Source organism: Etheostoma spectabile, unplaced genomic scaffold (genome assembly GCF_008692095.1).
Source record: "Etheostoma spectabile isolate EspeVRDwgs_2016 unplaced genomic scaffold, UIUC_Espe_1.0 scaffold00000746, whole genome shotgun sequence".
Classification (NCBI taxonomy): domain Eukaryota; kingdom Metazoa; phylum Chordata; class Actinopteri; order Perciformes; family Percidae; genus Etheostoma; species Etheostoma spectabile.
The window spans coordinates 1-27,196 of record NW_022602637.1 but is presented as its reverse complement, the minus strand read 5'-3'; the positions used below and the strand labels follow the sequence as shown (position 1 = coordinate 27,196).

The 27,196-nt window shown below is 42.5% G+C and overlaps 1 protein-coding gene across 1 annotated transcript; it reads right to left on the bottom strand.

Moving 5' to 3' along the window:
• On the bottom strand, window positions 1–26,043 carry LOC116674586 (collagen alpha-1(IX) chain-like; the record flags this gene model as incomplete). Its single annotated transcript, XM_032506975.1, has 13 exons — window positions 25,995–26,043; window positions 22,238–22,273; window positions 21,555–21,581; window positions 21,266–21,292; window positions 18,999–19,025; window positions 18,876–18,902; window positions 18,462–18,488; window positions 7,328–7,390; window positions 2,966–3,055; window positions 1,230–1,271; window positions 1,098–1,115; window positions 554–580; window positions 1–45 (listed from the first exon to the last, which is right to left on the bottom strand). Coding segments are annotated over exons 4-13 (369 nt in total), but the record flags the coding sequence as incomplete, so codon positions are not given.
• Between the last annotated feature and the right edge of the window lie 1,153 nt (window positions 26,044–27,196).

Here is a 27,196-nt window from a genome sequence, read left to right as displayed (position 1 = left end):
CTTTGAGCCTTGAGGACCTAGAGGGCCAACATCACCTCGATCCCCCTGTGGATGGACAGCAAGACAAAATATAACTTAACACTGATTCACAGAAAGTTGACCAGGCCAGGATAAGGGGCATCAATCATTTGGAAGATGTTGTCCCCTGTCCTTAATTCCTAACAGCAGGCCTGACATCAGCAATCAGATGGTGTGTGGACACAACACAAGCAAATCATTTGGTGAATGCATCTTCTCCTGAGGTCGTCTAAAAGTCCTGAATCGTATGTCTACTTTACTCTAAAATGCCAGCCTACTGCTCAATGATAGGAAACTCTTTAACATTAAAACGGGATCTTTTTAGCCAAATCAAAGCAAAGCAGGTAACTAAAATAAATATATCTAAGTGTACCATTACTCAGGGAAAGATTGTTATTGCTTCATGTGCGTGATGGAAAAGCCATTGACATTGTGTACAGTAGAATGTGTCCTGGAAAAAGTATTTCTGTCCAATCTACCCACATCCTGGATGCAATATACTTTTTCAAAAGTGAAAACAAAAAAAACAGCTCACCTTTTGTCCTGGCACACCTGCCTCACCCTAGGGAAAAAAAAAACAAAGTGTGTACTGTACATTTCCAGCCATTGTTTCAGTATTTAATATTGGTTAAAAAAAATGGAAGGCTTCAAAATCATGACTCCACCCTGAGGGTTTCTGATGGTGCTGCATGCTAAAGCCTATCACAAGAGCGACAACTTCCTGCTGGCTTGTTTTCCATGTGAGAGGCACTGGCAGGCCTCTGACCTCAAAATCTACATTCCCCTTTTAAATAATCCGTGGTGATTAATGCATCATGTGGAGATGTACTCATCACATCCAAAGGACAGAGAGAGTTTCTGTTGTGTAGGTGGGGCGGGTCTGAATATCAGAGCAGCTGCACAGAAACCGAGTGGAAACATCTTGGCTTGATCCCCGTTTCATGTGGCTTGTTTTATTTGGGCCTGGCTGTGTTTGTCTGTAATAAGTCTAGAGTCGTCATGAGAGGCCACCGTGATGCTAATCAAGTTTTTTTAGAATTGTAATTTTGCTGTTTGGACCAGAAGAAGAAGATGTTTACCTTCATGCCTGGTAGAAGCTGCAGAACAAATGTAGAAATCACAAGGAGGTTAATGTCACACCAACAAACGTCTGTTTGAAAGTTTTCTGGAAAAATATGTGTAGACTCAGGACTCACTGAACCAAAGCTTACCCTTGGGTCTTTTCCTGGTTTGCCTGGTTCACCAGGCTTACCCTGTTTGACAAGAACAAACACTCTTTACACAGAATCTACAAAACCATCCAACATGCCAGTGCCATGGCGCCATTTGAATATGCAACTAAGCTTATCGTGGATGAGAGCGTGATAGTAAATCCGAAATATTTTCCCACTAAAATATTAGTCTTGAACTTCACCTTGCAGGTTAAACTTGTATAAACTACAACAGCTCTGTTGGTTGTCAAAGTGAAAAGCTGACGAGTCGTTTTATGTTCTAAGGCTGCAACAGTTTAGAAACAGCTGAGTCATAGACAGCTTTTAATGGTGTCCTTGAGCAAAGTGAACTTGTGAATACAAGCAATTTAATACTTTTTTACAATGTTTCACTTCTCTGGAATCTCTTTATACTGTAGTTTCCAAAGCATGAATGTGTTCACATCATGTAGGGATGGATGGGGAATAGGATGAGACTCGCCTGTGCATAGCTTGTAAGGTTCATGACATTGTACAGCTCAAGACTGTTGGCTTCGTAAGCGTTAAATATTGGGCATTAGTTTTACACTATATATTTTATTAAATTTAGATTCAATTACTTTTATCCAGGGGTCTTGAAAGTGTTTAAGCCAGGCCCCCTTAACTCAAAACAGACTTCTCATGGACCTCCTATTACATATATTGTACAAAATGAAGTTGCATATTAAATTGGGCCTACATTAAAATGTAGGGCAGCTTAAAGATTTTATAGATACATTTTTCTCCCAGAATATTAAGCTATTCAAACAGCCTAATAATAATATATTTATAAATCATTATTTAATGTTAAAACACACATGTGAATCCTTAGTGTGTCTGTGGATGGCCTTAGGGACTACCTTACCTACAGGCCAGTAAGCAGTGGGGATTTATAGTTGGTAATACTATTTTGGATTGATGTTAAGACTTTTTAATTTTTGGAGCCCCCCCCCCCCCCGAATTGACTCTGAGTACCCTCTAGGGGTCCCAGACCCCCTGTGAAGATTCCTGCTGTAATCGACCGATTTTGGCTGAATTGATTTTCAGGCACTTTAACTAGTGATAATAATAAGATGTCAGTTTCCCAGGTATAGTAACATTTTAATATGAATTTTGAACATGGAAAGTGGTAATTTTGGTAACTACCCTATGCCACAAATGTGTCCACAGGGAGGAAAAAAAAAAGCTAAAATTATTTTCAAATCCATTTTCAAATTCCATCATGGAGGGAAGTGTGATTTTATTTTCCCTATCATTGGAAAGTTACAGTCAGCCATGCATCTCCTTTTCTTATGTTTTGTGACTGATACTCTGTTGTCTTGTTATTGCAAGGGTTGTTGATGTTTTATACCCTCATTATGTAGAATACTCAAACGACTAGTTCCTGCTAAAATAAAAACCCAATCAACTGCTGTGGTTCCAACATAGTTTTCTCAATAACAATGAATGAAATGTATCTTTTGTAAAGTCTCCAGCAGGAACTTATGGGCTTGGGGCTGAGAGCCACAGACAAAGTAAGGAAGTCATAACGTATTGACAGAAACATTACATGACATTTGATATTACTCAGAATCACATGGGATGATTCTGAGTTGACTGATTAAAAAGTTTTTGAGTCTCTGTTGTTCGTGCGAAGACTGAAATGATTTGCAAGGTGGCTATTTAAAAGTGGTAATGGTAGAATTTTGATAGCTGGTTGAACTCAGACTGGGACTCACCATTGGACCAGTGGCTCCATTCAGGCCTGGGGTCCCTGGGAGTCCTGGGGGTCCCGGAGGTCCCGGGGGTCCCTGCGCTCCAGGCTCGCCCTGCTGGGAGACCTTGAGTTAAAACCTTCAGTGTTGGAGCATCCCTCGCCACACTGGCCATGCCAACACAACAACCTCACTCAGCACCACAAATAACTGCAGCAGGGGGGGTTGCGGAGAGGAAGGCAAGCCATGGAGCAAGACAAGCATCAAGCAACAAGGTTTTGGGGATTCATTCCTGACCTTTGGATCACATATCGGGGATCAAATATGCCAAAGTTAAAGTTAATTCTGTTCCAGGGATTTTACCATGTGTAATGGACTTTAAGGTATTCACTTCGCTCAGGTGTTAGGAAATGATGAAGAACCCTTGTGACAGGGTCTTAGCAAGTACCATGGGCAGGAAGGGCACCGGAGGCAGACGAACGTGACTGTGAATATGAGACATAACTGGTCACTGCATCAGATGATGAGAGCTTGGTGCAGAACTTTGTTTCAGTGACACTGATTGATGACTTTAACCCGATCCTATTCAATGATGTACCTAGCTGCCAGGCCCAGTGGAAGAGCACCAAATCATAGAATATGAGACCAAAACTAGTCACAGCATTGGAAATTTTGTAATACGGACTACGGAACTATGGTCATGTAGTAAAGATGTGTTTGAAGTCATAAGCAGTGTCTCTTTTCATAGAGACATCGAGTTCGTTTACATGAACACCAATATTTCTCAGAAAATGACAATATTCTGTCTTTAATACAGGTCATGTAAAACAGCCTATTTCGTTCTAAATAGGGCCTTTCTTCGAATTTAGCTTTTTCACATTAAAACATGTGCGACGGCATTCTTTGGATATTTTTTTACAGCGCATTCGGAATATGTGTCTCAATCAGGGTTTTACTGCAGTTTTTGGCTTCTTGGCTGTTTACAGTTTACGGTCAGCTCTGTGCGTTGCTATGGTTATTGTACACAAACCACCAGCCAAGAGTTTGCCGAGCTACGGTAGAGACGCATGGCTAAATAAAAAAAGAAGAAACACAGCTACTTTTAAACATGATCAAAGACTAGGATATCAACAGGTTTCTGAATATGGGAAAACATCGCTACGCCGACCTCCTCAAGAAGCTGGTTGAAGGAATGAAGAGGGACGCTGTGTTCGCACGGTCGATCAAGTCTGCCACTGGTGAAAGATCCTATTTTGCACAGCGGGAATATTAGTGGAATATAAACTTTCACTAGCCATGTAAACAGCTTAGTTGATATATGGTCTTTTCAGAATAATGGCAAAAAACAGAATATTATGTGCATGGAAACATGATCACTAAATTGATCTTGGTCTTTTGACTTTGAGCACTTCTTTGTCAATGGGGTCAAAGTAACTTAAGTACCCTTGGACCCTGTACAAGGGCCAGGAAACTGGTCTCACGGAGGGTCAACCGAACCCACGGCAGCAGTCAATATCTCAGCAAACATGAGACCAAAATGATCACTGCTGCGACTGAGTGGTGATCAAAGTCATCGACCAGGAGTCAGTGCACTGCCGCAGAGAGACCAAGGAGGATCTTCACATCTGAGGACAGAGTCCATCTTTTAACAGAGACAGGGCTTATGATTTATGGTGACACCTGAGCAAGTGCAATAAGCTTGAAAGACATCTAGTGAGTGAGAAAGTGCTTTCCCTTTAGGGACTGCCTTGGTTTGGAGAGCAAGGCACTGGGCCATATGGGGTGAGGTAGTTATTTGATCTTTTGACAAGCTAAATAGAATTAATGGACCTGGATCTCTAATTTTCCAAGGACTAGTTGTCAAAGGTAGTCCAGCTTAGAAGTATTATGTGAGTTAATTATGACATTGATCTTTCCTGCAGCTTCTTTTTTTAAATGTGCTGCTAATGCTTTTTAAATGTGCTTTAGAGATAAAGTTTGATAATCTGTGTGATCATTCTGAAGACTGCCCACTGACAGAAGGAACCCTGGGAATTACCTCAAACCAAAGCCAAGACTAAACAAAATCAAATGAAGGAAATTTAAACAAGCACAGGATATGAAGATAATAAATAAACCTCAACGGCTGAAATAAATCTGTCTGGCTGCTACTCGTCCTGAATCTGCTCCTCCTTTGAATTTCCGCTACTCATCTTTTCAAACTCATAAAATCTATTTTTTACAGAGAAGACACCTCCATGTGGAAACATGCATCATTATTGAGAGGAAGAAGTTTTGCACAGCATGAATTGAATGCATTGTGCTACAGTACATCATTTATTTGCACATGTGGTCCGACTTAGAGAAGTTCCTAAAACAAAGCGCTGGCCTTACTTCAGTCACCCAGCAATCACTGTGTTATTGTAGGAGAGCACACATGTACAGTAGCTCAGGACCACAGAGCACCGCTAAGCTTCTATTCTTAGAAAATGGAGAACATATCCATCCATGTCGATCCATATTTCATCATTCCTCCTCTGCGTCCAGATACAGTTTATATCTCTGGACATGTTTTCCCCAGGGGTTACACACAGTGCTATGCCAATAGCTGATAATAAAATGTGCTGTTCTGCAATGACAGACCATTCTAGAAATAGAAAAGAAAAGCAGCCATTGTTCTAGTCTCAATATGATGGAAACCCCATTCCATCAGATGGTCAACACTGATATCTGATGCATTATGGAAGGGGGAAATATGAACTGTTTACAGAATTTAAGTCCATTTTGTGTTTCTTAATGTATGATAGCAACTAGTGTTGACTTCCAAACAAGGTATTGTGTCCTAGGCTAACCTGTGCAACAGTAAAGGTCAAATGACCCACATGGCAGCACGCCCGACTTCACAGCTTTGGCTTGTGTTGTAGGAGCTGACGGGCAGAGATGGCTCCAGAACATATATTAATTTATGCATTGTCTATTTGAATGTTTCAAGTTATATGATGAAGACCTGGTAAAGAACTTATATGAGTAGGCTTGTATTCATAGATTTCATTTTATTCCAAGGAAAATGTAAATATTTCTTTAAATTGTGCATCTTCTATTAACAGTTTGTATATCATGTTCAGCACATTTAGAAATGTATTCTGTGTATTGTTTTATGTTTGAAGTGGTGATGACGATTTACGTCCAGTGTCATACAGGAAGTAGTTTAATCCAAGCCTTTCATGGAGTGAGACAGAGGATAATGGTGTTGGATGGGCTGGGTGTCAAACTCTCAAAAGGGGAGTTTGAATCCCGTAATTGATGTTTTTACAGTAGGGCCTTTTCCTAGCTATATCCCCAAAATCCTGACCAAATGTGTTAGTTCTCTAATCATAATTTATTTGCCATAATGGAAGTCTATAAACCCTTAGATCAAACGCACCATGGTTTCCATGCATAGATATTGCAGAGACACGGAATCCGGGATTGTGGAGAATTATAAAAATGGCAATAGGATTTTGCATCACCAAATGGGTTATATTATGTTCATCACACTATTCATCTTCTCTGATTCTCTGTCTACTTTATTTGAAATATGAATTTCTTCTCCACTGGGAGTACTCAGCCTGAGAGACAGGAGGCCTGAGTTAAAACCTGAAGGTGTGGAGTTTGAAAGGGTCCGACGAAAAGATGCCACCATCGGCATCGTGGGAAATGTAGGATCTGGCATTGTTTTTGCTTTACTTGTTTTTCAGACTCTTTTGAGTCCTTCAATTTTATGCAAGTGCAAAACTGAGGTTAGGAAAACAGAAATGCCTTGTCTTGTTTGTCTTGTGGCTTGTGTTGACCCTGTTGCCACTGACGGTAAATCAGTAATGCGCAATATATGCATATGAATTTGAAGGACAAATGTTTGTAGGTCTTGGACTGTACTTTTGTGTTGTATTTGTTATAAGCATTACAAGATCTTTTGATAGATTTTGGTGACCAGTGGATTGTTGATTTGTAATTTTATTTTATTATTATTTATTTACCAGGGACAGTGTACCTTAATCAACATTTTAGTTTCCACCTTACTGTAAATGTACCAGTTAGCTAAGGAGCTAGTTTCATCTGGCCTGCCCATTTGTATTTGTTGTATATTCACGCCATTGGCTAAGTCCACTTAAAACTACAATGGATAGTTTTAACTCCAATGTTTCTGTTACTAAAGCGTTAAGTAAAACATCATTATTTGTGCTTTGCTTGAAACCTGAAAAATGCAGCATTTTGATAAATTTCCTGTCACGCATCATTCAGAAGCAGCAGCAGCCAAAAGTTGGTTAATTACAGCATGACGGCGGAGGAGGGTTGGGGAGATTTCGGCGACGGTTGATGGCGGTTGGCAGAGGGGAGGGGGCAAGTAGGGGGCAGAGAGAATTGTACCTTGAGGCGTTTTAGGATTAGAGGGCTTATTGAGGGCATGTTGCGCACGGTGATGGGCAACATCTGCCGGGGGGAAGTCACAAAGCACAGGTGGCAAAGGTCACCAGGAGGCCACAGAAAGGTAACGGGGTAGAGACCAGGTGAACGAAGGAGGGAGGGGGGGGGCGGGATATGGAGGAAAAAGAGAAATAGAACATCACAGTGAAAAGCAAGGAAATGGGAGGGCAAAGGAGAGAAAAAGGAAACAAAGCTGAAGAAATGAAAGACAAGAAAAGGCACCAGCACAGCAAACTACGGGCTTGGAGTGGCAAAGGGGATGGTTGATGTCCCGTGATGCTTCTTTATATCAAAAGAATCGCACCACATTTTTAGATACTGTTAGAGTGTGTTTGTTGCAAATCACCAAGCATCCCCTGTTCGGGATTTCTGAGCATCAATGTCCCCATTAACAGTGAGCCAGGCCCCTAGGTTGCAGCGGAGCAGAGGTGGGCGCCAGTCTTGCCACAAAGAGAGTACAGCAGCACGGTTCCAGTGCACAACCAGACTTACTGTGGCCACCTGTCCAGCACAGGGCTGCACAATGCGCCGCTTCTGTTGAGACGACCAGCATGATCAGATACAAGTTTAGGACAGGACGGAACAGGTATGATATCCCCGCTGACACCAAGTAGAACCAGCAGCATGCAACTTGCTTACTTTTTACATAGCGTACATATTTCCACAATCTTTACTATGCAGCAAGCTTTAATGTAAAGACTACCTTCACCAAATACCTGAAACCCCAAAAGTATATTCACTACTTATACATATTTCCCATATATGTCAGTCTTGGAACAGACTTCTTTTTGTTGTGTGGTCAATCACACTGTTTTTAGCTTTGTAGCTCAGTTGAAAGCTAAAGATACCAATAGTACTATTTCTATGGAAATATATACAGAATGTTATAAGTAAATATAAGTAAGGGGTATAAATGTAGCAAGTAGGCAAGTGTGCTGCGTTGTCCTTCCTCGTTTCCAGCTATCCACCACATTGGGTTTAAATGTATGGAATTCAGAAGAGGCCAATATTAAAGTAAAATCATTTAGTGAAGTAGAAATGTGTCCAATTGTGTTAAAGTTACGTCTGGAAAAATTCTAAAGAAATAATTCGTTGGAAATTAGGAAAAATACAAACTCCATTCAAAAATATTTTGGTGTATTTTTCCTTTTGACCTCAAATAATTTGGTGCATAGCTTCATCCTACACATTTCAGCTGTTTCTTACAGTACCATTTTGTCTGTAGTAATTACCTTTTTAAATTCTGTGTGATTAATAGCAAAGGAAATTACATTTTGATTTATTCATAAATTGAGTTAACACTGCCATATTTGTCATATAATCTAATTTGAAGTTGAATTTGTATTTTTCCAAATGGCACAAGAAAATTAAATTTGAATTCACTGATTTTGTCTTAATATTGGCATCCCTGTGCTTCCGTAGACCCCAATTAACTTTATTTCCAGCAACAATTCAAAAAATGTAACATTCATTTCATTAAAACGGTAGCAACGTCATCCCCATTGATCTTTCTTTTGGTTTTGTGTGGAGGAGTGCCTTGGCTCATGGGCGCTGGCTCTCTTTGCGGCACGACTAGGTGACACCCCCGCTGAGGGTTATCTATCTGGGTGTTTGGTGGCACCCACAAACCTTCAACATCAGAGCCTGACTGGAGCGCAAGGCAGCCAGGGTTTTCAGAGGAAGATCCTGCACAAAGAGGCCCTACACACCAGGGAAGTGGTCATTTTAGTCAGTGCTGGTAACCGTGGTAACGAGTCATTGTCCAACCACACAACACGTGACTCATGTCTCCTTAGCCTGAATTTAAGAGGGTATCCTTTTAAAGGAATAGCTTAAACTGTTGGGTGAGATGTTCAGAGGGATATTAATCTCACGTCTTTGTGTTCAGTACAGAGCTAGAGTCAAGTTGTGCTTAGCCTAGCTTAGCATAAATACTGGAAACAGCTAGCCTAGAAGTTAAACAAAAGCTAACACCTGCAAAAATCTTATGATGTGTCCTCTTGGTTTAGCTTTTGATGTGAATACAAATGTAAAATAGCAATTCATGAATCCGACCTTTGGGTGTTACGACCAACTCGTGCTACATAGAGAAATAAACCATGGTCTGTCAAGAAATTGCTCCACAAATTATAATTGTCATGTAACTTTTGTTTGAATTGAACAAAGTAGATACAGTCTGTTAAGAGCAGGCTTTATACTGGAGTTGTTTGTACGTTTATCTTTTCCCTTTGGACAGAGCCAGGCTCGCTGTTTCCCTCTGCTTCCAGTCTTTGTGCTAAGCTACGCTAACCTTGTCCTGACTCCAGTTTTGCACTTGAAAGTAATAAGGCAAATAAACATATTTCCCAAAATGTTACACTCTTCTTTTAACTGTGGGGCTTCTGCTGAAATACACATCTCACAAAAACACAAAAAACATTTGCTGGCTTTGCCCTGAAAGGCAAAATCTCTACACACTAAACATTTTACCTCCACCTACAGTAACCCCCATCCCCCAGGGTCTCACTATAGGATTGAGGCCTGAAGTGTGAGCAGACACTGGGAATGGACCTCCCATACAGACTCCTGCAGGGGTCTCTAAAAGTGTATGAAAAACAAATTCAACAGGCATACTGCTTGTTAGAAATGGGGGTGCTGGGCTTCTTGTCCGGCTAAAGATATCAAACCTGAAATCCTCTTTTGGTCCTGTCCAGAGACGTATATCACAACATGAGACATATTGAAACAGCTCATAAACCATTTCAGCGTTGTGCATTGTTATTTGGAGGGACATTTAAAAATGGGAGCTTCATAGTAGAAAAAAAAAACATGGCAATAGCAAAGCATGACAAAAAAAACCCCCAACTTTGATCATCTTAGCAGGAGCAGTTTAATAACTGAAAGCTTGAATTAGGCTGGAAATGGACTTTGCTATCTGAAAAATCCCCCTTTACACAGGAGACTCTTATTCTTGGCACCGCACACACAGGCTCTTATCACGTAGGGCTTCAGCAGGCTGCTGGTAATTGCCTTGTTTTCTCTCAGCTAGCCAAACCCCAGGGACGTCTGCACAGCTCTGCATGTGCTACCCATCAATGTGCTACCGGCCATTTATCTGTCCAGCTTCTGTAGTACTTTTCTCCCCTTCCCACTTTACTTTTCTATTCTGTTCTGACATTATTACACTGCACTTGCGCGTGGACCTGTAATAGATGTGTGTTCTACATTATGGACAACAGGAAAGGTTCAGTGTGTGTCATAATCAGAGACTGTAAAAATAATGGACGATCCTGCAGGTCTATTAAAACTAAAGCCTTAAACGTGCATTCTATCTAATTTCCAGCAGGGGGCGACTCCACTGGCTCCAAAAAGAAGTCTGTTTCTATAACGCTCTATGAGAAAATGAGCCTACTTCTGCTTTGATGCATTACCTCAGAAATATTTTTTACATTTTATTTTTTGGTCTTTGTCATGGTCTGAGCAGACCAAGATTTCATTTCTGTTTCTTTAAACAAGTTTGCAAATAATTTGTTATGCTAGAGCGCCATCTACTGACGGTAGTAGGTATTGAGAATGGACTGCTGGGTAATTTGAACGGTATATTTCCTGTTTACCGTGCTGACACACAAGAGTAGTCACCGACAAGATTGTTTGTTCTGCTGTCTCCGGACAAGTTATTATTTGCAGTTGTTTAATGTTTTTTACACCTACACGAAGGCAATGCCCGTAAGTACAACAGTCATATTCAAAGGTTTATGAAATGTATAAGCAGTTTGTTCTTGGCAGTAACAGTGTTTGTTGCATGTGCGCTGCTAGCAAGTGTGTTTGTAGCATTTACGACGAGACAAAATGGACTAAAAGTAGTTTTATGTTTGTTCAGTTTTACAGCATAAATAAAGGAAAGGAGAAAAGGAATGAAGATCTCTTGCATCCACATTCTTTGTGCGTCCTAGCCTGATGGTTGTAAGCTTGCTGGATAGCTGAGTAGCGCTACACTTAGTGAGGCCAGTACAGTAAAAGGGCAGACCCTCGCCCGTCAAGAGGACGGACTTTTCAGCAACCTGCGAACAATTTGAGAGCCAACCGCCTGCTCCATAAGACATGGAACTTCAGCCAGATACGCAGCTACCCACAGGGTTAACCGAAGCCGACTTGCAAAACCTGGAGGTGAGATCTCAAGTGTCGATGTCAGGCTCCACTCGTGCGTCCGCACGTGGATCAACCCGCAGTTCGGAGAAAAGCACGATGTTAGCCACAGCAAAAGCAAAAGCTCAAGCAGCCCGAACCAGAGCTGCCTATGCAGAAAAAGAATTAGAAATTAAACTTCAAAAAGCTAAGCTAGAAGCGGAACTGGAAGCACTGCAGTGCAGAAAGGAAATGGAGGCTGCAATAGCCGAAGCAGCAGCACTTCAAGCCGAACTGGAAGACGACAAAAGCCTTGGGGAACCGGGATCAGAGGGGAACCAACGGTATTTCACTGCACGTGATATCCCAGAAAACGAGAAGTAAAGCTGGAAAATCACACAGCCCTTCCCAGCGCACCCAGTTACTTGCTACCCACAAAAACATATCAGACACCAACGCACACCTGCAACAAAGCATGGCAGGGAGCAACAGGTCACACTCTTCCTGGTCCAAGCCCAGGCGGTGGCTTACCCTCTCACCACACACCAAAACCAGACAACCACGGCGCTGTAACCACAGATCTAGCCAGATTTATTGCAAGAAGTCAGCTGGTCTCCACTGGACTGACAAAGTTTGACGACAGGGCAGAGAACTACTGGGCGTGGAAAGCCTCATTTTGCAACACCATAGACAACATAGGACTGACGGTAGCAGAAGAAACTGACCTCCTGATTAAATGGCTCGGCAAAGAGTCTTCAGAACAGGCACGCAGGCTAAGAGCAGCCCACATCAGAGATCCACAGAGTGGCCTCAGGGACATCTGGCAGCGCCTCGAAGAGTGTTATGGCACTCCGGAAGCCATTGAAGGGGCGCTATTCACAAGACTGGAGGGCTTCCCAAAGATATCCAACAAAGAACCAACAAAGCTGCGTGAGTTAGCCGACCTCCTACGAGAACTGCATGCTGCAAAACAAGATGGATTTCTTCCAGGACTGGCTTATCTGGACACAGCTAGGGGAGTAGCTCCAATTGTTGAAAAGTTACCATACAATCTGCAGGAAAAGTGGATGTTTTACGGCTCACAGATCAAACGCGAGCGCCAAATTCCCTTCCCTCCATTCAGTGTATTTGTAGAGTTCATTCACACACAAGCCAAAGCTAGAAATGATCCCAGTTTTACCATCACTCTGCCTACAACACCCTCCATCAAGAGAGACAAGACCAGGGGTTTCCCAAGTCATGCACATCAGCCTGTTGCAGTTCACAAAACTCAAGTTGCTGACCCCAGCCAAAAAAGTGAGCCAAAAGCCAACGCTCCTGATCCAAGCAAACATTGCCCAATTTCAAAAGCCTCACTCGTTAGTACAGTGCAGAAGCTTCAGAGACAAGTTACTCAATGAACGCAAACAGTACCTTAAAGAAAACTTCATCTGCTTTCGCTGTTGTGCTTCGACTGCCCATATTGCAAAAAACTGCAACACAGCAATAACGTGCGCAGAATGCCAAAGCGACAAACATGTTGAAGCCATGCATCCTGGTCCATCCCCATGGAAGGCAAAGCCGACCGCACACATTTCAGATGATAGCAGGGAGAACGAGGAGAGCGTCACGTCCAAGTGCACTGAAGTATGCGGTGAAGGGGTGAGTGCGAGAGCCTGTTCAAAAATCGTTAATCCTAGTTAACGTGTACCCCCACGGCCAACGGGAAGCTGTGACCAAAGTGTATGCCATCATTGATGAACAAAGCAACAAGTCTCTAGCCCGATCTGACTTCTTTGAGTTGTTCAACGACAAGAGCACTCCATCACCATACACATTGAGAACGTGTGCAGGCAGCATAGAGACAACTGGAAGGAGGGCGTGTGGCTACATGTTGGAGTCATTCGATGAGAAGATCTGCATTCCTCTTCCAGTCCTCATTGAGTGCAACAAGCTCCCAAATAACAGGTCAGAAATTCCCACTCCCAATGCAGCTCTACATCACCCCCACCTGAAAAGCATAGCCAGTGAGATCCCCCCTTAGATCCCAATGCAGAAATACTCCTTTTGCTAGGAAGAGACATTTTAAGAATCCACAAGATCCGTAAGCAAATAAATGGACCCAGCAGTGCCCCGTTTGCTCAGAATTGGACATAGGGTGGGTGGTGATTGGAGATGTCTGCCTTGGCACAGCACACCGCCCCTCAGCAGTCACCACTCTAAAACATCCATCTTAGAGAACGGTCGCCCCAGCTACCTCACGCCCTGCTATAACCACCTGCGTGTGAAAGACCTCACACAAAGCTGCCCTGTCCTGCAGTTTCCTCCACCTCAGCGTGCTGCTGTCCATCCAGCTCCTCTACTTTGCGGAGATGACACGGATTCCTCTATCTTCACCTGCACCGACAACGACCACCAGCCTGCTCCATCCATCGAGGACCTCAAGTTCCTGAAAATAATGGACAATGAAGTTTTCAAAGACGATACTCAGAGCTGGGTTGCACCGCTCCCGTTCCGGTCTCCCAGGAGACGCCTGCCTAATAACAGAGACTATGCACTGAAACGCCTAAAGTCAGTATGCCACACGTTAGAAAAGAAACCTGTGATGAAACAACACTACATGCAGTTCATGCAAAAGATGATTGACTGTCGACATGCTGAAATTGCACCAGCCCTTCCAGAAAAAAAAGAATGTTGGTACTTACCATCTTTTGGCATCTACCATCCCAAAAAGCCAGAACAGATTCGCGTTGTGTTCGATTCAAGCGCCCAGCATGAAGGAGTATCACTCAACAATGTCCTGCTGAAAGGGCCTGATCTAAACAACAACCTGCTGGGTGTCCTCATCAGGTTTAGAAAAGAAAAAATTGCAGTAACCGCAGACATTCAGCATATGTACTACTGCTTTGTCGTCAACGAAGAGCACCGAGACTACTTAAGGTTTCTGTGGTTCCGTGACAATCAGTGGGACAATGACGTTGTGGATTATCGAATGCGTGTCCACGTCTTTGGAAACACACCATCCCCTGCTGTAGCAATCTACTGCCTCAGAAAAGCAGCAACAGAAGGAGAAGCCGAATTCGGCTCAGACGTACGGGCATTCATCGAAAGAGACTTTTACGTCGATGATGCTTTGAAATCCTTCGCAACCGAGTCTGAGGCCATCAGCATCATCAAGCGAGCACAAGAGATGCTCTCCCGCTCTGGTCTCAGACTGCATAAGATCACAACAAACAGTGCAGCTGTCATGAGCAAATTCTCCCCGGAAGATCGTGCAAACAGCATCAAAGATCTGGATTTCTTGACGGACGAAGTGCCCATACAGCGCAGCTTAGGCATAAGCTGGAACATTCTCACAGACACATTCACCTTTCAGGTGCAAGAGGACGACAAACCGTTTACACGCAGAGGCGTGCTGTCCACCATTAACAGCATCTTCGATCCTCTCGGCTATCTCTCACCCGTCACCATACAAGGAAGATCACTGCTTAGACAGCTGACCATAGAAAACGGAGAGTGGGATTCACCTTTACCGGAAAATCTGAAAGCAGAGTGGCTGAAGTGGAAAGGTTCCCTCCAGTGCCTTCATGACCTACAAATTCCTCGCTGCTATACATCCCTGTCTCCATCTGCAGCTAGCTCGAGAGAGTTGTGTGTGTTTGCAGACGCATCGACCAAAGCCATTGCTGCGGTAGCTTACCTGAAAGTGACCGGCACAGATGGCCACTCTGAAGTCGGATTTGTCCTCGGCAAATCAAAGCTAGCACCTGTCAAAGAAACAACCATACCCAGCTTGAACTCTGCGCGGCAGTCCTGGCCGTGGAAATAGCTGAGTTTGCCGTAAGTAACATGGACTTGCACATGAACTCTGTGTCTTTCTTCTCAGACAGTAAAGTTGTGCTAGGCTATGTCAACAATGAGCAGAGAAGATTCTACGTCTATGTGAGCAACAGAGTGCAACGCATCAGACAAGCTACATCACCACAACAATGGAAATATGTCCCATCAGAGCTCAACCCAGCTGATCACGGCTCCAGATCTGTACCCGCAGCCTCGTTAAAAGACACAAACTGGCTGACTGGTCCAGTTTTTCTGCCCAGTAAGCCACCATACAATGTTCAGCAACATTTTGACCTCATCGACCCTGGGTCTGACCCTGAAATCAAGCCAAAAGTGTCAGTGCTAGTCACCCAAACCTCCACATGTCATCTGGGGATGAAGCGCTTCGACCGTTTTTCAAAGTGGACCACTATCCTGAGAACACTTGCCATGTTGATTCACATTGCTCAGTGTTTTATGCAGACCATCTGTGACAGCACATGCAGAGGGTGGCATATCTGCAAAAAGGCAGCCACGCCAGACAACCTGGAAAAAGCAAGGAAAATCCTGATTATGAACATGCAACAGGACACATATGCTAATGAACTTGACAACATACGAAAACAGACAGACGTACCAAAGCAAAGCAGCATCAAAAAGCTTTGTCCAGTGATTGACAGTGATGGACTTCTCCGTGTTGGAGACGTATCTCTCGGTCTGGCTTAGAGATGAACAGGACCAATCCTCTCATCATCCCAGGTCAGCATCACCTAACACCCTCCTCGTGCGACACCACCACGAGCAGGTGAAACATCAAGGCAGACACTTCACTGAAGGAGCTGTCAGGGATGCTGGACTATGGCTGGTAGGAGGAAAGAAGTGCATAAGGAGCACACTATTCAGGTGTGTCACATGTAAAGACTGCGCGGCAAAATGGAGCATCAGCTTATGGCAGATCTGCCTGCAGACAGGCTTCAAATTGCCCCACCTTTCACCTACATCGGCCTGGACGTGTTTGGCCCATGGGAGGTGATCTGCCGTCGGACCAGAGGTGGACAGGTCAACAACAAAAGGTGGGCTGTATTGTTCACATGCCTCACTGTTCGTGCAGTGCACATAGAGGTAATAGAGACTTTAAGTGCATCCAGTTTCATTAATGCTCTTAGGAGATTTTTCTCCATCAGAGGGCCTGCAAAGTTAATCAGGTCTGACCAAGGCACAAATTTCACTGGAGCATCAAAAGAATTGAACTTGGAAGAAAATGCAGAGATGCAGCGATACCTGCAAGACCAACAGTGCACATGGATCTTCAATCCCCCACATTCCTCCCACATGGGAGGCGCCTGGGAGCGGCTTATTGGTGTGGCACGCCGCATCCTAGACTCCATGTTTCTGCAGCAGCGTTTTTCCTCTCTGACGCACGAAGTGCTTGTCACACTCATGGCAGAGGTGTGCGCAATCATAAATGCAAGGCCTCTGCTGCCTGTTCCCACCGACCCAGAGAGCCCGCTCATCCTCACCCCATCAATGCTGTTAACACAAAAGACCGGAACTCCATCTTCACCTCCAGCAGACTTCGGCAAAGCTGAGATCCTCCGTCAACAGTGGAAACAGGTGCAGCATCTTGCAGAGACTTTTTGGCACAAATGGCAACGTGAGTACCTGAACACCCTGCAAAGTCGGACCAAGTGGCAGGACACAAGGCCTAACTTGCAGGAAGGAGACATTGTCTTGATGAGAGACAGTGCTGTGAAAAGACACTACTGGCCTATGGCTATGGTCACAAAGGCTCTTCCTAGCAAGGACAGTGCAGTAAGATCTGTGGAAGTAAGAGTTATTCGCCAAGGCACTCCTAAAGTGTACACCAGACCAGTTTCTGAACTTGTTTTGCTGTTTTCTTCTAAATCTGATATTGAGCGTTTGGACATGTAGACTCATAAATATGGTATCCATAAGATACCAGGCAGGGAGTGTCATGGTCTGAGCAGACCAAGATTTCATTTCTGTTTCTTTAAACAAGTTTGCAAATAATTTGTTATGCTAGAGCGCCATCTACTGACGGTAGTAGGTATTGAGAATGGACTGCTGGGTAATTTGAACGGTATATTTCCTGTTTACCGTGCTGACACACAAGAGTAGTCACCGACAAGATTGTTTGTTCTGCTGTCTCCGGACAAGTTATTATTTGCAGTTGTTTAATGTTTTTTACACCTACACGAAGGCAATGCCCGTAAGTACAACAGTCATATTCAAAGGTTTATGAAATGTATAAGCAGTTTGTTCTTGGCAGTAACAGTGTTTGTTGCATGTGCGCTGCTAGCAAGTGTGTTTGTAGCATTTACGACGAGACAAAATGGACTAAAAGTAGTTTTATGTTTGTTCAGTTTTACAGCATAAATAAAGGAAAGGAGAAAAGGAATGAAGATCTCTTGCATCCACATTCTTTGTGCGTCCTAGCCTGATGGTTGTAAGCTTGCTGGATAGCTGAGTAGCGCTACACTTAGTGAGGCCAGTACAGTCTTAATCGCTAGTTTTCTTCTATACAGCAAGATTCATGGTGCCATTTGTGTGAAAATAGACAATAAAGCAGGGGCTGCTTTAGGACCTGTCAAGAAGGACAGAGGCAGAGCAATGCTAACCATGCTAACACTGAGGACATTACAATGTCTGTGTGTTGTCACATCATCAAAGTTAACTACAACACTTTGGTCACCTGGAAATGTCTTGTTCAGCTTTCTGACAACCAAGCTAGCTAGCTAGCAGTAGCATTAGCTGGTCACTTAGGGACAGTCTGCTGCTAAAATCCCCAGTGGATGTCTCCCTTCAGAAGGTTTGAAAAGCTGCAACGGTTCAACTTTAGGATTTAGTCTAGCGTATCGCTATAGCACCATTAACATACTGGCTTGGCCGCGTCATCGTCCTCAGCTCCACCCTCTCGTTAAGAACCTTCACGTGTGGAGTGTCCAAATTGCTCAGGCTTCATAACTGCTGTCCATAAACCTATGAGTGATGTCATGCATACTACGTCCACTTTTTTTTTTACAGTCTGCAATTATGATATTAACACATTTTACAATACAATAGGCAGAATATAATCATTTTTAGCATATACATTGGTGAAGTGCTTTTTGTCAAACTGTAATATGAAAGAATAAGTTCCACATTGATTTCATACCCGGTGTGTGTAGTCTCCACATACGCCCTGGAGAGAAGAGAAAGAAAGTTCAATCAGAATATGGTGACTACAAATTTCTAACATATTTTTTATAATAAACAGAAGTTTAAAAGAGGAGTTTACCAGGCGAGGATGTTTTAACAAAAATCTATCATCTTGCATTTGGGAATATGCAGGGTTTTGGAGGTAATTGGCCCATGCTAGGGACTAAAAGTCAGAATATCTCAAGCTTTGAGGGTTTAAGTTTTTTCTTTTGTAATCCCTCTCTGCAGTCTTTCCCTGACTTTATGAAGAGCAATGCTAAGGTTCTGGAATACCGCTTTCACAGTAAAGAAACAGTAAGAGTTAAAGCTGGTAAACAACTGGATGTACTACTTGGCCAAGTTGTCAAAACTACTGCAAACCATGTCTCACCTTTTCCCCTTTGGGTCCAGGTTCCCCCTAGAAAAACAACAAGAACACAGGTGAATGAGATCCGGGGTTAAGCAGGTTAGCAGGTTATGATCTCGGGACTGATATAAGACTTCACACACTTACTGGGATTCCTTTAGCGCCCCGCTGCCCCTGAAAGACAACAGCAACACAGTTGGTCTTGAGTGTGGTTAAGGCCTAGATGTGCAGCTTCTCAAAGAATTCATTATGCCTGAACACATACACCTCTAATAAACATGAGTGAAATAAGTAAACAAGGTATCAATCAAACTGATGAATTAGCTGTTACAGGAGTCCATTCCAATTACTTGTTCTGTGCGAAGGCACAGCTTGACTTCCCAGCAGGCCCTGGGGTGTGCCCAGTGTAGTAGCTGTCAGAGCTCAGCGTTTGGTTGATTAATGGACTCAGGGAGCGGGCCCAGTAGGACACATCCAGTGCACCCCATGCAGGTGACCCCACAGGCTTAGCAGCTCCAAAGCCACTTTGTGAAGGCAACAGCATCTCCATACATTTACAACAACCCCTCAAAGCCTTTTTTAATACTCCTTGACATTCGTCAGGAGGAGACTAAGAAACAGGAGCTCATTACGGGGCCATTATCAACATTTAACACTATCCAAACCCACTCTGCCTCCTGGAAATGTTGTCATTTGTCCTGGCTCTGAGTTCACTGGAGCTGTCCGGCTTCAAAAAACAAACCCCCTGTCTGAGCAGGAGTAATGGTCTTCAAACAGAAGGGGTGATAAAAGCCAGAGCATCAACCTCAGCTGGACAACACTGAAGTGATCTACACTTCAACATCATTCAAGAAGAACAGAGCTCTTTTATACTGCGAATCTGTTTTGAAGCTGCTAAAAATTCCAGAAGAATCCAACTTGGTGGAGAAACTGGCTCCAACAGTTAGAGTGAGCGTCTTCCCATTGCTATCACCAGAAACAGCACTGATTTGTTGTTTAAGATGATGATGTGAAAACTTAAAACACATCCAATAATAATGATTATTTATCTTTCGATACCAATGTTTTTTTCTTTATTCTTGCTTTGTTGTCTTTACAATCCCTGCACACGGCACCTACGATCTGGTTAATCCTCGTGTTGTCTTCCCGTCTACATTAAAAAAAAAACAGTTTTGTTTACGCTTTTGTCAACTTTTTAACTTTTTCTTACGTTTTCGTCTCTTTTTTAACACTTTTAAGTTTTTTATCAATGTTTGTCACTTTTTCTGACGTTTAACACTACACAAGACAAACTTGTTAACTTTAGTTTTACAGTTATTTTGCGAATTTATTCAAGATTCAAGATTCAAGATATTTATTTGTCATATGCACAGATTTTACACCATGCAATGAATTCTTAAGTTGCAACGTTTCCCACAATATAAAATGTACACATATACACATACATATTTATGGTCAATAAACCTCATTAATAGGAAATTATACCTAATGTCTGAGTTAGAAAAGCAAATTAGGAATTATTTTAGACTAAAATGAAAGGAATGGATGTTGATGGATAATCACAGACTGGAATAGACTTTTACTCATATTATTTCAAAAACACTTAAAATGCTATAAAACTGAATAAGATGCCCCAACATTAATGAAAGTAGAGATGTGTGCTTGGCAAAGAGCGTTGTGTGGAATCAATCATGTTTTTTGGGGAAATAAAAGAACATTGATATAGAAAACGGTCAATTTGACCCAAGGACAACATGAGGACAAATGAGGGTTAAAGGACACAAAGGACACACTACTTCCTGTATAGATCAGGAACATAAACTTCAATAGTCTGTGAAAATGGGTTAAAACAGTTACTTTGCTCTGTGATAGCAGAGTCAGCCACAACAAGCCCTCTTCAGATCATTGGTCATAAACAACGGTGAAATGGATGATTTTAAAAGCCTAGTCCTCCTTTCCTGCAACATGATGCTTATTGTATTGCTAATAAAGCCTCAGTGAGTAGGGATATTATATGTTAATGGTGAAGAAATGCTTGAAGCATACAAACTCTGCAAGCCTCAGTGAGCTCTGTCTAAAATCCCTTAGTGCCCATTTCAGTTAGTCCGAGTTGTACCTACTACCCTGATTGAAAGCCAGGGGGTGCAAACAGCTCCCATCCGTCAGCCTTTTCCCTACTCCAATCAACCCACTGTTAACCCATTACTGGGGTGTAATCAGGCCACCGCTCTGTTTTCTTCTGGTACAAAAAAACAGGCAGCTAACTGACCTCAACAGCAAAACCATCTTCAGTGCAATTATTTCATATTTGCTTAAGCTCGTCGGTGTATATTCACGTTTTATGGCTCAACGAGGGGTTGACCAGTGGTGGTGGTAATATAGGCACATGTTCTGACCAATGTAGGAATGCTTACCATGTCTCCCTTCGGTCCGCTCTGTCCCTGTGTGAACATTAAAACAGGTGGGATAATAATTAAATCCAAACAGATACCTCCACTTGATTTCTTAGAAATATCATAGCATATTTAACCCCACCCTATAATAACAGTAATGGCACTAATGGACATTTTATTACAATAATGACCACAATTTTCATTCTTAGCTTAATATGCTCATTATCATCACAGTGTTGATTCTGGGCACTGAAGAAGCCCTCCAGTACTCAGGTATTTCCCTTCTAGACAGGAAGTTGGGGAAACTCACAGATTTGCCATCCAAGCCGATTGGACCCTAGGATTAAAGAAGAGAAGAAAGTGTTTGAGGACATATGGAGATCACACAAATAACCAACTACAGCACCAGTTAGAAAACTGGCTATTTGCAAATACTCGCTAAATACTTGGTGATTGAAGTAAAATGCTAAGGTGGTGTGAGTGAAGATTTATTAAATGATTTGGGCAGAAAAGTGAAACATGAGTTACAATTCACTGTCATATTATGCATCACAGGGCTGGCTTTCACAGAAATATATATATATATATATATATATATATATATATATATATATATATATATATATATATATATATATCAGTTGCTCAGGATGTCACCAAATTAGTTGAGGGAGGAATGTTGAAAACACTTAAATACTTAAATAAAATGTATTTCTTCACCCTCCCGACTTGATAAATGTTTAGCAGTCCTCACTTCTGCCACTAGTGGCTGGAAGTTATATTGCATGATAATATTAATTTAAATTAATAAAATATGTACTGTAAATTTATGTACTTTTTTACAAATGAGTTAAATGGCGGACTGACTGACTGACATATGAGATGCATTCTTCCTAGAAAACATTATTGGTTAAAGAATCAAATCGGGACCAAAGCAGATTGTCCCGCCCTGATGTACAGAATCCTCCTGACAGGGGCTTGGTTGGGACTTACTGGGAATCCTGGGAATCCTCTTGTTCCTGGTTGGCCCTAAAACGGAAACAGAAAAACAATCAGGTGTTTGTTGTACTTCTGAAAGTCGGACTTAAAAAGCTGCTCGAAGCCAGTCAGTGGAAGAAGATTCACAGTCACCCCCCCCCCCCATCCCTCCACTGCACTGTGGTATTTAGTGAGTCCCCAAATTGACTTTGACGCAAGGAGTGATACTGAAGACTCTGGGAAATCCATTCAGTGTGTGAGTGGGCTCTGTCGGCAGAGGAGGAAATTGGACGCTGAAAGGAACACTGAAAAGAAAAGAACAAAGAGTAATCTAATAAAGATGTACAACTAGGGACAAAAGGTGGACCAGCTTAATGAGTGGATGTCAATAACAATTAGCCAGCGTTTTAATCAGCATGGCTTTTTTAGCATGCTATTCAAACTGCTACAAGACATTCAATATCCCCGGGAAACGAAGGGCGAGGAGGAAATAAGGATGTAGAGAAAGACAATTACAAGCAGGGGAACCTGACTAATGACTAATGTCTAGAAGCAGAGTAGTTCCAGGGACCTTTGAATGGTTTCTGTCCCCAGGGAAGGAGGACAAAACGCCAGTCATGGTTCATGGTTTTTTATACAAGAATTTAGGTCCAAGGTTAGTTTCAAACTTCTCACAGTCCTGTGATACTCCAACAAACCTGTTTCTAACCAAAGTTCTAAAAGATAACGTTGACTAAGGATATTTTTTGTCGCCCTGGTGAGTTAAGATTTCTCTTTTTGGTCAAAGTAACATTTCCCACACCAAGTATGAACTTTCACGCTCACTTTTCATGAACAACAAGGCCTAGAAGACCCATCTGCTGATGAAGCCTGTGAGATGTTGTTGAAAGCTCCAAAAGAAGTTGACTTTAAGTCAAAAAATATTTTTCCTCAACTAGAATTTCCAAAATAAGAATGAGCTTTTTTGCTATCTTTTATGTCATTTTGAAGAAGACGTCCTACAACTGCTCCTTCTTCCAATAAAGACCGTGATATTCAGCTGAAAGCTCTTGAAAATAGCAAGTAAGTGCAGCATGACGTGAAATCTTTTCTGTTTTGGCAAAATACTAATTCTAAGGTCAAGAAATAATTTTCATGCTCAACTTTTATGCCAAAAGGGATGACAAGTAACCCTGAGATGAGGTTCAAATCTCTGCTAAATGCTATGAAATGAACCACGTCAGAGCACTATTCCTTAGGTCAAGAATTAACTTTCATACTCAAATGTTAAGCCAACACGAATGAGTATTAAAACTATTATTGAAAAGATCCATCCATTACTGAAGAAATATGTTTGAAAGCTCCAGAAAAAAGCCTGCATTTCCCCTTTCACCCTCACTGACTTTCAAACTAGCATGGACGTAAGGATGGAAATTAGCCTTGGGCAATAATCCTGTATGTTTACATCTTTGAAATGTCCATTGATATACACTGTCCCTTTGTGAAATCAATAAACGTAAACTTTACTTAAACTGTAATTATTTTCATAAGAAGTCGATGAAATGATGTATTTGCAGTCCATACAGTCAAGAGTGAGGTTGTAATCCTTGTATTTTTACACACATCCATCTAACCCGATGAAACGACAGAGTGGCGTGCCTCAGCTGTCAGTTCCTCTCGTTCTCCTCACCTCGATGTTGACTTAACTCCCTTGTTCCATCTAAGGTCACGGCTGGAGTCCCTCACGTCGATCTCCCCTGCTGTGGTACACTAGCTTCGCGGTGTTTCTGACTGACTGGCCCTCTAAGTTCAGGACTCGCCAGTCAGACGGAGCTTCCTCCACCGCCTGTTATTCATTAGAAATGCCTATTACCATCTGGGAAGTGGGCACACGCAGCTTCAGATGGAAGAACCATCAACTAGAATAACAGATGTGTGCTCCACTTCAATGGTTTGACTCTTCAGCCATCATAACAAGAAGGCATTTTATAATACGTAGCCTAGTCAGGCCACCGGAATTGAAAAGGAGAACAAAAAGAAGTAATTTGGCCTCAAAGGAAGAGAATTTGGGTGCATAAGGATAGGATAGGATCTATTAAGACAAGGGTTGCGTCTGAAATCTCATACTGTGCACTACAAACTCAACATGTAAACTACTGTTCAACGTACTTTTGTGTAAATAAACAGAAGTATGTATCTTTCTCGGACGTATTAAGCTGTAATTTTCATCGTCACTTCTGAGAGCCTCATTGCCTCATTGACACGTAACCATGGTAACCCTGTTGATCTCCGCTCTAGTGGCATCAACCAGATAATGTTAATTTGGACCACTAGAAATGTAGAAATGTATTTACAGCGTTATTGAGGTTACAGTGCTCCTCCGTTTCTGTCCATTTGTCTGTTTTGAATGTTGTCGCAACAACAGCATTGCATTGTGGGATATGTATGCCGTCATAGTGTCCAGTATTGCATACTGTATATTTCACCGGAAATAGTATGCTATTCAAGTACAATTGTCTTCAAATTAAGATTTTGGACATACTAAAAATCTCACAGACTGTTTTCAGGTGTCTGCAGCTCATTCAGAACGCAACAGCTCCCCCTCCCCAAGTTCTCTCACACACACCCCCCCTGCGCTCCCTTTACAGGTCGCCAATTACTGCCCCCATCCACTTCAAGACACTAGTACTTGTAGACAGGGTCTGCATACATCCAGGACATGGTCAAACCCTATACCCCGGCCCGCCCACTCCACTCTGCTTCAGCCAGCCCGCTTGCTGCCCCCTTACAGCGAGGGGTAACTAATCCCTCAACCAAATCCTGACTGTTTGCTGTCCTGGCGCCTAAATGGTGGAACAAGCTCCCTATTGACATCAGGACGGCCGAAAGTCTACGCATCTTCCGACAAAGGCTAAAAACACATCACTTCCAACTGCACCTCGGATGAACTGTATATAGTTTAATTTGAAACTTGCAACTTCTTGCAACGAGTCAGTCTGCAGTGTTCTGAAAGCAGCCAGTTCACACCAATGACAAGAGACGAGACGGTGTGTTGTCTCCATAACAACGACTCCTTATACTTCCATTCTTACTTCCGACTTTTAGGCTTTTTTGTTGCTGGATATGTTTGCTTTGTGTAATAATGAATGAATGTGGATAACGTTGGTGATATTGAGGTTTCTAGTGATGAATTGGGGAAAACATGTTACTGTTTGTAACATAAAAATAAAATGGATGATGGAAAATGTATTTCTATAGTTTGTAGCTGACTTTACCAGCAGACTGCTGTCTCTTACGTTCTAAAACCAGCCTCTGTGATTGACCAGCTGAGTCGCAGTGAAACCATCGGCTGGTTTGAGTCGATCTGTGCCGGGCCGGTTCAGACCGCGGCCACGTCTGAAACAGTTTTGGCTCGTTGCAAATCTTGGTCTGAGTTGGGCTTTGAGCAAGAATGACTAATGATCCAACTTATGGCCAAATCACAGCTCCTCCAACAATGCTGCTCTTTCCACACAGCCTGTTATTACATTGTATTATTCTATCATTTGTGTGCATACACATGATTGGCTGGGCAAACATAACCCTCCAGCCAGATGCCCACAAGCCTGGAAAGAAGTCTCTCCATTTGTCTAGTTTAATCAACAGAACTGAAAGGTCTGCTGCACTCAAGAACCTAATGTGTTAAGCAGAGGTCTAGTAAATTGAAACTAATAAAAAAGAAGCTTGACGGGCAGGCAGCACTGATTCAAGAAAGTGGTTTATTAGGTGTAAAAGAGGAGGTGAAGACACTTACAGGAGGTCCTCTTGGTCCAATGATAGACAGACCAGGCTCGCCTGGTGCTCCCTATAGACAGATAGAAAGACAGGAAGAAATAGGAAGATATTATAGGAGAAATTCAGCACATACTGTATATGCATTCCTCCAAAGTAAATAGATATAGCGCAGGTATATCCATCCACTAGCATCTATATGACATTCACTGTGTCTAGTTCTGTAAAATAACACCTCCTCTCAAACAGAGTCTAACTCTGGTCACACTAGAAAGTTACACAATGATGTTAGTCTGTGTTATCTTGTGAGATGGGTGGTGCTAAAAGCTTGGTAACTATTTGAAGGGTTAGTTGGTTATCTGCTGCAGTTAGCAAATGAACTGCTAACATGCTATAGCCAGAACATGCTATGGCTATTCTGTCCCAATGGCTCTTCAAGATAGTTGAGAGTCGAGAGTTTCTACTAGGTGAGCCATCTCTGTGTAACGTAGGGTTTTTCCTAAGTGTCTCTGTGACGTGTACGTTAGCCAACAATCCCAGACATTATAAGTTCTCGGTAGAAACATGCTGAGTGCTTATTGGCTCACTGACGCTGATAAGATTTACTCCATAGGTATAGAACTTAGGTCTTAAATGATGAGCGATACTTTTAGAGGCACTTCAATTTGGGTTGGTGCATCTAAATTATTGAATTCTAACCAAACAACAAGCTAAAGGGGCACTCCACCAATTTGATGAACCAAAGTTAGTTCGTCATGAGGAGTACTAGCCTGGGAACCAATCAAATCTGCCAAGCTCAATTGCTCTGGCAGATACGTAGTTTTTTCCTCCCATTCGGACACATTTCCAGCCCGAACATAGTTACTGACGTAAGTGACATTCTCCACCCAACGCAACACACCAGGCTCACAAAACTCAGATCCACTACCAAACTAGACAGCTGTGATGATTAGGAATCCAGATCCTGTTACTGCCTATTTCTTGCCTTTAATGTTTTCAGAAACACTGTGTAAGTGCTCTTTGGTTTTGTAACGTTGATAACGCCCCTTGGAATTACCTGGCGTTTCCTGGGTAGAGGGTACTTCCCAGCCTGTGAATGCTATTTTTAAGTTATTTAATGTCTTCTTAGCAAACAACCCAGAGGATCTAATACTACTGACATAACAACATCTAGTCTAGATAACTGAGCACTTTGTTTTCCCACTGTGACATTCCTTAGGTGTG